The sequence below is a fragment of the Sapajus apella genome, unplaced genomic scaffold, assembly GCF_009761245.1.
Source record: "Sapajus apella isolate SASKATOON/1434 unplaced genomic scaffold, GSC_monkey_1.0 scaffold30, whole genome shotgun sequence".
Taxonomy (NCBI): domain Eukaryota; kingdom Metazoa; phylum Chordata; class Mammalia; order Primates; family Cebidae; genus Sapajus; species Sapajus apella.
Window position 1 is genome coordinate 9211766 of NW_022436970.1, and position 11692 is coordinate 9223457.

At 43.4% G+C, this 11692-nt stretch overlaps 1 protein-coding gene across 4 annotated transcripts in view; it reads right to left on the minus strand.

The window, feature by feature from the left end:
* Window positions 1–11692, minus strand: part of KDSR (3-ketodihydrosphingosine reductase) — a 41973-nt gene that overhangs the window by 20138 nt on the left and 10143 nt on the right. For 3 of the 4 annotated variants that reach the window (XM_032293685.1, XM_032293683.1, XM_032293687.1), the window contains exons 4-5: window positions 8603–8668; window positions 8309–8404 (exon numbers count right to left, since the gene is read on the minus strand). In XM_032293685.1, coding sequence (XP_032149576.1) covers window positions 8309–8404; window positions 8603–8668 — 162 coding nt within the window. The remainder of the gene's footprint in view (window positions 1–8308; window positions 8405–8602; window positions 8669–11692) is intronic. The other variant, XM_032293684.1, reaches the window with a different exon arrangement.

Below are 11692 nucleotides of genomic sequence, written 5' to 3' on the forward strand. Positions count from 1 at the left end.
ATATCTTCTTCTCATCTTGCAAGCTATTAATTTTTATTTATTTATTTTTTACTTTTTTATCATCATCATTTTTCTTTAGAGACAGTGTCTCACTCTGTCCCCCAGGCTAAAGTGCAATGATGCATGCAACATCAGCTCACTGCAGTTTCAACCTCCTAGGCTCAAGCAATCCTCTTGCCTTAGCCTCATCAGTAGCTGGGATTACAGGCACATGCTACCATGCCCAGCTGATTTTTGTATTTTTTGTAGTGACAGAGTCCTCTTATTTTGCCTAGGCTGGTCTCAAACTCCTGGGCTCCAGCAGTCCTCCTGCCTTGATCCCCCAAAGTGACAGGATTACAGTAATGAGGCACTGTGCCCAGCCCGAACTCTTAAAAACCATAATTTTTAACTTGAAAATCTAAAATACTTGCATTAAATGTTTCAAATATTTAAATATTTATAAAAAATTAGATCATCATGTAAATAAAAACTAAATACCTCAATTATGGAACTTGAGATCAATCATAATTCTTTTTCATATTATGGAAGGAACATGAATATAAAATCATAATATCTTAATTCAAGAGAATATCTTTTTTTTTTTTTTTTTTTTTTTTAAGACAGGTTTTCACCCCGTTGGTCAGGCTGGTCTTGAACTCCCTACCTCAGGTGATCCACCCGCCTTGGCTTCCAAAGTGCTTGGATTACAGGCGTGAGCCACCACGCCCAGCCAGATTTGTTTTTTTTTGAGATGGAGTTTCACTTTTGTCGTCCAGGCTGGAGTGCAGTGGCACGATCTCAGCTCACTACAACCTCTGCCTCCTGGGTTCAAGTGATTTTCCTGCCTCAGCCTCCCAAGTAGCTGGGATTACAGGCGCCCAACACCCCGCCCAGCTAATTTTTTGTATTTTCAGTAGAGATAGAGTTTTGCCCTGTTTGCCGGGCTGGTCTTGAACTCCTGACTTCGGTGATCTGCCCGTCTTGGCATCCCAAAATGCTGGGATTACAGGTGTGAGCCACCACATCCGGTTTAGATAATTTTTTTAAATGATGACCAGAAACACTGGGAGTGACAGGGGAAAATATCTACGCTATTTAAGTTTAAAAGGCAGAGGCCACACTGTATGCACACTGGAACGGTAATTACTTCAAAGGCCAAGTAAAAGTATACATTCTCAGAGGGAAGACCAAGGAAATACAGATGATAAGTGATTGAGTTAGGATGCTGGGATTCTCATTATTTTCCAAAAATGTGTTTTAATAGCATAATATTGTTTTGATAATAAAAATGTTCTAAGCTGGGTGTGATGGCTCACACCTGTAATCCCAGCACTTTGGGAGGTCGAGGCAGGTGGATCACCTGAGGTCAGGAGAATTGAGGCCAGCCCCGTCTCTACTAAAAATACAAAAAAAATTAGCCGGGTGTGGTGGGGGGAACTTGTAAAATCCCAGCGTCTCGGGAGACTGAGCCAGGAGAATCGCTTGAGCCCAGGAGGCGGAGGTTGCAGTCACCCAAGATCGCGCCACTGCACTCCAGCCTGGGTGACCGAGCGAGACTCCATCTCAAAAAAAAAAAAAAAAAAAAAAAGAAAGCTCTAAAAGAATATCTGAAAAAAGACAGTACACTGAACACGTGTTTACCTCAACTCCCTTTAGAGATCTCGCTAAAATCTCAGTAAAGAGATTTTTTTTTGAGACACAAGTCTCACTCTGTCTCACAGGTTGGAGTCAGTGGTGTGATCTCGGCTCACTGCAACCTCTGCCTCCCGGGTTCAAGCAATTCTCCTGCCTCAGTCTTCTGAGTAACTGGGACTACAGGGGTGCGTCACCACACCTGGCTAATTTTTTTTTGGTATTTTTAGTAGAGACGGGGTTTCACCATATTGGCCAGGCTGGTCTCAAACTCCTGACCTCATGGTCCGCCCACCTCAGCCTCCCAAAGTGCTGGGATTACAGGCGTGAGCCACCATGCCCGGCCAGAGATTTTTTTTGAGGCAAGAACCCGCAAGAACAAAGAAAAGAGGAATAAAAGTCACAGCAATAACCTTTTGGAAGCTGAAGAACAGATTGACGAGGGATAACTAACTTAGCAGACCACGAAAAACTAAACAATAAGTGGGGAGTGGAGAAACTAAAAAGCCAGATTCTACCACAAGAACCCAAAAGGCTCTAGCCGCGAGAGTCTCTGGGGTGGAGGGAAGCGTGGGCCAGCAGAGGGCTGAGACAGGAGCTGGGACTAAGAGTCTATTTAATGAGCAATAGCTAGAAACAGTCCAAATGGCCATCAATGAATAGATAAACAGAATATGGTTGATCCATACAATGGAATATTATCACCCTATAAAAAGGAATGAAGCACCCAAATATGCTACGTGTAGATGAGCCTCAAAAATGTGATGCTAAGAGAAAGGCCAGACACAGAAGGGCATGTATCATATGATTCCAATCATACGAAATTATCAGAGACCAGAGAGACAGAATACAGATCGGTGGTTGTCAGAGACTGGGTGTGGGGCAAGCAGGGATGGGAGCCACTGCTCAGCAGGTGCAGGGCCGCCCTCCGGGTGAGGCAGATGTTTGGGATCCAGGCAGAGGTGGTGGGTGTGCCACACTGTGACTGTACTAAATGTCTCTGCATGGTTCACTTTAAAAACGGTTAATTTTATATGAATTTCACCTCAACTTTAAAAATGATGTGGGACAATGGGAAAAAAAAAAAGGCAGTTAGATCTTAAATGCCTTTCCCCTCTCTGCAGAGCAGATCTGTACCCCTCTTTCAGCCTGGCAGGAGACTAAAGTTTCAGTTTCTTTTTTTTTTTTTTTTTGAGATGGAGTCTTGCTCTGTCGCCCAGGCTAGAGTGCAGTGGCGCGATCTCGGCTCACTGTGACCTTTACCTCCTAGATTCAAGGGATTCTCCTGCCTCAGCCTCCCACACAGCTGTGACTACAGGCAGGTGGCACCACACTCTTCCCAGATGCATAGTTACAAAAGGCTAGAAGACTCTCCTCAGGGCTTCTGACCAACCCAAGAGAAAAGATTTACAGATGACATTGAAACTACATCCACAGATATCACTAGACAATCACCTTTCCAAAAGGTCCATTGTCAAACAGCTCCACAAACAAGCACAGAGTCGTAGCAGTCACCTTGTTAGTGCCCGATTCTGAAATGTGAAAACACTGCCAAGGGTCTCCAGCCTTCCAGCAAAGTCACACCAAAGACAGAGCTACTGACCTCTTAGAGAAAGTAAACACAGGTACAAAGCAGAGACAATGAAAGGACAAAAGAATACCTTAAGAGAATTCACCTTAACATCTACAGGGAGATAAGAAGACAGACAGCACCAAGAAACCACAAAGAAAACCACTGAAAAAGAAAATTAAGAGAAGAGTATTGGGATTCCCCAAGACCATGCCCAGGCTGATGATTCACTAGAAGGTCTACATTCTCAGCAGATGGTCCTACACAGGACTAAGATTTATTACAGGGAAAGGATGCAAAGCAAAATCAGCAAAAGGAAAAGACACAGGGAGAAAAGTCCAGAAGAAATCAGGTGCAACTTCCAACAGTCCTCTTTCAGTGGAGTCACACAGGACGTGCTTAATTCTCGCAGCAATGAGTTGTGACAACACATGCCAAAGTACTGTGCACAACATATTTATTTATTTATTTACTTACTTACTTACTTATTACAAAGTCTCACACTGTTGGCCAGGCTGGAGTGCAGGGGAGCGATCTCAACTCACTGCAACCACTGTTTCCTGGGCTTGAGCAATTCTCCTGCCTCAGCCTCCTGAATAGCTGGGAGTACAGGCACACGCCATCATGGCCAGCTAACTTTTGCATTTTTAGTAGAAATGGGGTGTCACCATGTTGGCCAAGCTGGTCTCAAACTCCTGACCTCAAATTATCTACCAGCCTTGGCCTCCCAAAGTGCTGAGATTACAAGCATGAGCCACCACATCCGGCCTGTGTACAGGCATTTTACATGCATGTGAAACTTCAATAAAATTAAAAACTAAAAATAATAAAGCAAACATATAACTCAGATAGAATTCATTTTAAACGAAAATAATTTCCTATCATTAGAAAATGCATCAAGTGTGGTACAGGTTGAGTGTCCCTTATCCAAATGCTTGGAACAAGAAGGGTTTTGGATTTGGGGTTTTTTTGGATTTTGGAATATTGAATTGTACTATCGGTTCAGAATCCATAGTCTGAAAATCTGAAATCCAAAATGCTCCAAGAGGCATTTCCTTTGAGCATTATGTTGGCACTCAAAAAGTTTCAGATTTTGAGCTGGGTACAGTGGCTTACACCTTGTAATCCCAGTAGGGAGGGATTTGGGAGGCTAAGATGGGCAGATCACCTGAGGTCAGGTGTTCAAGACCAGCCTGGCCAACATGGCTAACACAGCAGGCAAGAAGAACCTTTAAAACTGAAATGCAGGCCGGGCATGGTGGCTCACGCCTGTAATCCCAGCACGTTGAAAGGCAAAGGCAGGCGGATCACGAGGTTAGAAGATCAAGACTCTCCTGGCTAACACGGTGAAATCCCATCTCTACTAAAAATGCAAAGTTAGCCGGGTATGGTGGTACATGCCTGTAGTCCCAGTTATTCTGGAGGTTGAGGCAGGAGAATCTCTTGAACCTGGGAGACACAGGTTGCAGTCAGTCAAGATCGTACAACTGCACTCCAGCCTGGGCAACAGAGTGAGACTCTGTCTCAAAAAAACAAACAAATAAAAAAACCCCTGAAATCCTGAAATGCAGATCACATGGCTTCCTAGCCAAGCTTAAAACCCTCAAAGTTTTGGATGAAAATCCACAGTCTTCTTTCAGGCTTTCGGGGTCCAGAGACCCTGCCCCACACTGCCCTTCACTCGGGAGGCTCCAGCCACAGGGGCCTCCTAGTCAATCCTTGCACTTTCCCAGCTCTGTCCCACCTGGGGGCCTGCAGCTGCCATCTTCTCCACCCCTCCCCTTGTCTCTTTTCACTCATTCTCCAGCTCTCCACCCCTGATGGAGCCCCCCTCACCCCATTCCCTCTCTATCCGAGCCCGCTGCTTTCGTTCCTCTGTGGCTCCTGCTCGCAGATGCTGTTGTGTCTGTCTGCCTGCGAATGGTCTGTCCTGCCTTATGGGGACCAAGACTTTATTTTCCTGCTTGTCCCTGCAACCCCAGGACCCAGACCAATGCTTGACATGCTAGACATTCCTCTTGAACATGTGTGGATTGAATGTGTAAAAGGGGAAGGAAATGAATTTATGAAATAGCTGCCATGGGCTAAGCGACACACAGACATGATGGGACTTAGGCCTCAGAGTTCTGTGCCCATTTTACAGAGACGGCAGCTGAGGCTGGGAGAAAAGCTGAGGCCAAAAGAAAATAGAATGCCTTGCTTGAGTCACATGATTAGTAAGTGGTTAGACTAGAAACCATCAGAGGTGAGATCTGGAACTGGTTTAGTCTGATGCCAAAGCCCATCTTTCTATTACGGTCCCGTGATGCCAAAAAATGGCACGAGAGGCAGTCCACACCAGGGGTATAGGGGTGGGAGAGATGCTGGTGGTCACGGTAAAGAAATAAAACTGTGATTCTTTTCAAAAAGAAAGAGAGAGAAGAAAAGAAAGGGCAGCGTGAATGGAAGACTAAAGGTTGAGAGTCCAAGTGAACTTTTTTAAAAAATCAGAATTGAGGCTGGGTACAGCTGCTCATGTCTGTAATCCCAGCAATTTGGGAGGTTGAGGCGGGCAGATCATAAAGTCAGGAGATTGAGACCATCCTGGCTAACATGATGAAACCCGTCTCTACTGAAAATTAAAAAAAATTAGCCAGGTGTGGGGGCAGGTACCTGTAGTCCCAGCTACTGGGGAGGCTGAGACAGGAGAATCGCTTGAACCAGGGAGGCAGAGGTTGCAGTGAGCCAAGATCTCACCACTACACTCCAATCTGGGCAACAGAGCGAGACTCCAACTAAAAAAAAAAAAACTCAGAATTGTGCATTTTGAAATATTTCAACATGCTTCATATTACATGACGTGTATTTTTATGTCTTCCCTCATCTCATCTGCTTCACATTTTTTCCTCATCATTGATACCCATACACATTCACCTGTTATTATACACTCAGTTCTTCTATTCTTGTTCATCATCATACACCTCCATGAAATATCCCATTATCCTGGTGCTTCTATCACACACATGAGTGCACACAATCCCTGCTCTCACTGAGCCCTAACAGACATGCCCACTTCCCAAGGTCCTTGCTTTACAACTATGCATTTATTTATTACAACCATGCAACTACTTACTCCTCAATCCACTCTCTGCCTGCCATATTCAGTCAAGATGAATCTACCGATTCTTCCTCCTTACCTTACACACAGGCATGCATACACACACGCATACACACATGCACATGTACACGCACATACACCACTTTTTCTGGCTACCTCCCGAGTCTTTTGTTTGATCACTTCATGCCTAGGCCGCGACAATTATTTTCCCTAATTGATTTTTTACCCAGCTGTTGACGTAATCTTCAAAATCGCCCTTCCAGTCCTTACGGATGAAGGTACACAGGCCTGGACAGCGCTCTTCCATGCCTAGTTGATAAAGGGGCCTTAAGATACTCAAGTTGCATTCCTCTGCTTGTATCTACATCTTGGCTCTCCTGACTTGCCTTAAGAAAATCAGAGTTCATGATGCTTTCCCATAGCCTACCAGAAGCAAGAGAGATCTACAGTATTGGTCCAGCAGTTTCTTTTCCTACAGAAGCAGAATGTAATGGAACTTCAAACATTCAAAACTCATCATTTCAATGAAACCTCAATAGAACACAAAGAAAAAGATGGTTAGGCCAGGTGCAATGGCTCACACCTGTAAAACCAGCACCATGGGGAGACAAGCTGGGCAGATCATGTAAACCCAGGAGTTTGAGAACAGCCTGGACAACACAGCAAAACTCCATCTCTCAAAAAAACAGAAAAATGAGCCAAGTGTGGCAGTGTGCACCTGTATTTCCAGCTACTTAGGAGGCAAAAGTGGGAGGACTACCTAAGCCCAAGAAGCAGAGGGTACAATGAGCCAAGATTGCACCATTGCACTCCAGCCCGGGTTACAGAGCGAGACCCTGTCTCAAAAAAAAAAAAAAAAAAAGGCTGGGCATGGTGGCTCACGTCTGTAATCCCAGCACTTTGGGAGGCCAAGGCAGGTGGATCACAAGGTCAGTAGTTCCAGACCAGCCTGGCCAACAAGGTGAAACCCTGCCTTTACTAAAAATATAAAAATTAGCTGAGCGTGGTGGTGGGTGCTTGTAGTCCCAGCTGCTTGGGAGGCTGAGGCACAAGAATTGCTTGAGCCAGGGAGGCAGAGGTTGCAGCAAGCTGAGATTGCGCCACTATACTGCAACCTGGGGGACAGAGCAAGACTGTCTCAAAAAATAAAAAAAAAAGAAAGAAAGAAAGAAAAGAAAAAGATTGCTGATGCACTGCCAACTGAAAAACACTTTCTATTTTAAAAACATTTCAGGCCGGGCGTGGTGGCTCATGCTTGCAATCCCAGCACTTTGGGAGGCTGAGGTGGGTGGATCACTTGAGGTCAGGAGTTTGAGACCAGCCGGGCCAACATGGCGAAACCCCGTCTCTACTAAAATACAAAAAATTAGCATGGTGATGTGTGCCTGTAATCCCGGCTACTCGGGAGGCTGAGGCAGGAGAGTCGCTTGAACCCAAGAGGCAGAGGTTGCAGTGAGCTGAGATCACGCTATTACACTCCATCCTGGGTAACTGAGCGAGACTCCATCTCGAAAAAAGAACAAAAAAATTTTCACATCTGATCTTCATTTCTTTGGTGCTAAAATAAATTACCAAGAGAAGTTCCTTGGTAAACTTGATTAAAAATATAAACATCAATAAGATGCAGTATCTTTTTATCTTGATTTGAGAATTCTAGTGAGTCTGTTCTTCAACTTTTTTGGTTTCTCCTTGTTAATAATACTGATATTGCACATGAAGAACCAGCAACTCTTAGATTACAATGTGCTGTCTTGAAAATAGGACCTCAGTGAATTGCTACAGTATTCTGTGTCAGATTAGAAGTTCTATTCCCATTTTAGCTGTTTTCTCAGCTGTAAAATGTCTAAACTCTTAAGGTTTGATGGTCACGGCTCTAGGACCAACACCTTGTTCAGCCTTCCTCTGGTCTTCTAAAGTTTCCATGGACATCTGAAGGCATTCATCAAATTCATTTTTAAAGCTTTTACCTATGGCTTGCTCTACTTTTAGCATATGTGCTACCCCAGCAAAGAAATGTTTTTACTTACTTCAAAGGTACTAACTTCAAGATCTTCAAATTTTCCTGACACTGCCATTCCTGCACAATTTACAAGCATGTCCACTGGACCCAGTTTCTCCTGTGCCTAGAAAGATGTAGCAGAGCAGGCATTCAGAAACAGAGAAGAAAAACCACTCAGCAACAAATCCATGCTAATAAATAAAATCTACAAAACTATTAAATCTATAGAGAAGATGTACCCATTACAAGCCACACAGCAATATGGCAAGAATGAATCAAATGTCAAGCACATAGGTGAATTCCAATTAGCCCAACTTCTTACTTGTTTTATGACATTCTCTACTTGGTTATAGTCTTGAGATACATCAACTGATATGCAAAGCACCACCTGTTAAAAAAAAAAGTGGTCAAAGTCTTGCAGGTACAAAACTATTTTTAAAGGCATCTTTTAAAGAAAAGATAATTCATTGAATACCGAAGGAAACCAATATTGAATGAACAGATTTCAGTGTTTGCTGATGATGCAATTAGTAGGATCTAATTTTCTTGGCAGCTTCTGGAGTTAAAACTCTGAAGAATCTTTTAAGAAATATAAAAATACTCCTCTTGAAATGCCACTAATCTATAGTGACAGAAGGCAGATCAGGGGTTTCCCAGAGCCAGGCATGGAGGATAGAAGGAACTGTGAAAGGGCACGGGCAGACCCTAGGAAGTGATGAAATATTCCATATCAGGGCCTCGGTGCTGATTCCTTCCAAGAAGGAATCCTGTCCAAATGATAAAAATTCCTAAGAAAAGGAAACAGCCCTCTTTGCAAATATAACCTGAAGCATTCTGGTCCACAGGGGTTGCCCTTGGCTGTAATGTACACCTAGAGTGGATTTTATACCCACATCCTCACATAGAAAACATTGTTTTAAAAGTAGTAGTAATCAGCTAGGCATGATGGCTTGTGCCTGTGATCCCAGAACTTTGGGAGGCCAAGGCAGGGGGATCATTTGGGGTCAGGAGTTAGAGACCAGCCTGGCCAACATGGTGAAACCCTGTCTCTACTAAAAATACAAAAAATTAGCCTGGCATGGTGACAGGCACCTGCAATCCCAGCTACTCGGGAGGGTGAGGCAGGAGAATTGCTTGAACACAGGAGATAGAGGCTGCAGTCAGCCAAGACCACGTCACTGCACACCAGCCTAGGTGACAGAGTGATACTCCGACTCAAAAAAAAAAAAAGGTAGTAGTAATCATATGATTAAGTTTAAAACATGCCTTTTTATACAGTATTAAATCAGTTACTATAAATAAAATCTATGCCACAGACAAGTGAAATTTCAAAACAAAAAAATGTTAACAAGTCACATACACACAAAAATGGCCCATAAAAGCCTGGCAGGGTAGACAAAGGATCAAGCTCATTCTTGCCTGCCCCAGCCCTATCTCCCCTCCTTGATGTGAAAGGTAAGTTTTCCACCTGACCTAAAGCCCTTTGGTAGATGAAGAGGTGGGAAGTGTCACATGATGAGGAAGCCCAGAGCAGAGATGGTGTTGGCAGCAGGCAAGACTGGCCTTGGCCATGAACACTGACTCCATGGCTTCACACCATACTCCTTTCTCTATCAGAAATTATAGGAATACGGGAGAAAGTGGGGCAATTTACAAAGCTGGCGTTCTTCCAATGCTTGTGGGCTTCAGAGAAGGGGGTTCAGGTAAAGACCACAGTCCTAGAGAAAAATTCACACGTACAGAAGGTATACACAAGGATTTTTACCTGCAATGCAGATTGTAATTGCAAAAATAAAAATAAAAAAATATAAAAAAAGAATGGAAACAGCTCAATAGCAGGGAACCCATGGATTAAGCTCTGGTGTTCTTCAATCGTAGGCTGTAGCAATTCAAGGCAAATTTATTTAATGTACATGGAAAAATCTCTAACATTCTGGATGGGAAAAATTTAATGAATACCACAGTGAAATACTATTTAAAACTCATCACAAAGGCAAAAAGAAGTCTGCCAATATTAAGTGTTAGCAGGGATGTGGTGTAACAGGAACCACAGTCCTACTTGTGGGAGCTTAACTGCCTTGGTGAGGCTGAAGAGCTGCATACACTACAGCTCTGTAATTCCATGTCTGGGTATGTACCATTCTTGCACATCGGCACAAAGAGAATAGTGAAAGTTTTTCTAATAGTAAAAAACAAACAAATTGGAAAAAACCTAAATATCCACCAACTGCTGAACTGATGAACAAAAAATACTCTATACATACAATAGAATACTATATAGCAGAAAAAAAAAACCAAAAAACCTCCAACTTTATGCAGCAACATAAATGAATTTTTAAAATTTTATATATATTTATTTTGAGACATAGTCTCCCTCTGTCGCCGAGGCTGGAGTACAGTGGTGTGATCTTGCCTCACCTCAAGCTCTGCCTCCCAGATTCAAGCTATTCTCCTGCCTCAGCCTCCCTCCTGAATAGCTGGGATTACAGGCACAGCAAATTTTTCTCTATTTTTAGTAGAGATGGGGTTTCACCATGTTGGCCAGACTGATCTCAAACACCTGACCTCAAGTGATCTGTCCATCTTGACCTCCTAAAGTGTTGGGATCATAGGCATGAGCCGTAACACCTGGCCTTAAAAATAATATTGAGTGAAGAAATCAAGCTGCATAAGAAACATAAAGAATGAAGTTATACAAATCTACAGAGAAAGAAAGTAGATGAGTGACTGCTTAGCTGAGAGGAGGCTGGCAGGAAATGGCAAGTGACTGCTATTACAGACGGAGATTCTTCACGGGGTAAGAAAAACATTCTAAAATTGATTCTGGTGATAGTTGCACAACTCTATGAATGTATTAAAAATCGTTAACTGTATGGTATGTGAATTATATCTCATAAAGCTGTTAAAAAATAAGAATGATATCATAAAAGAAGTAGAACTAAATATACTGGCCGGGCACGGTGGCTCACGCCTGTCATCTCAGTACTTTGAGAGGCTGAGGCAGGCGGATCACCGGAGGTCAGGAGTTCCAGATCAGCCTGGCCAACATGGTGAAACCCTATCTTACTAAAAATATTTAAAAATTTAGATGTGGTGGCATGTCCTGTAACCCCAGCTACTCAGGACACTGAGGCAGGAGAATCACTTGAACCTGAGAGGTAGAGGTTGCAATGAGTCAAGATGGTACCACTGCACTCCAGCCTGGGCAACAGAGCCTTCGCCTCAAATAAAATACCATATATTATTTAAAGTCACATGCGTATATGGTAAAATTAAAAAGATAAAGAGGGCCGGGCACGGTGGCTCAAGCCTGTAATCCCAGCACTTTGGGAGGCCGAGGCGGGTGGATCACGAGGTCAAGATATCGAGACCATCCTGGTCAACATGGTGAAACCCCGTCTCTACTAAAAAT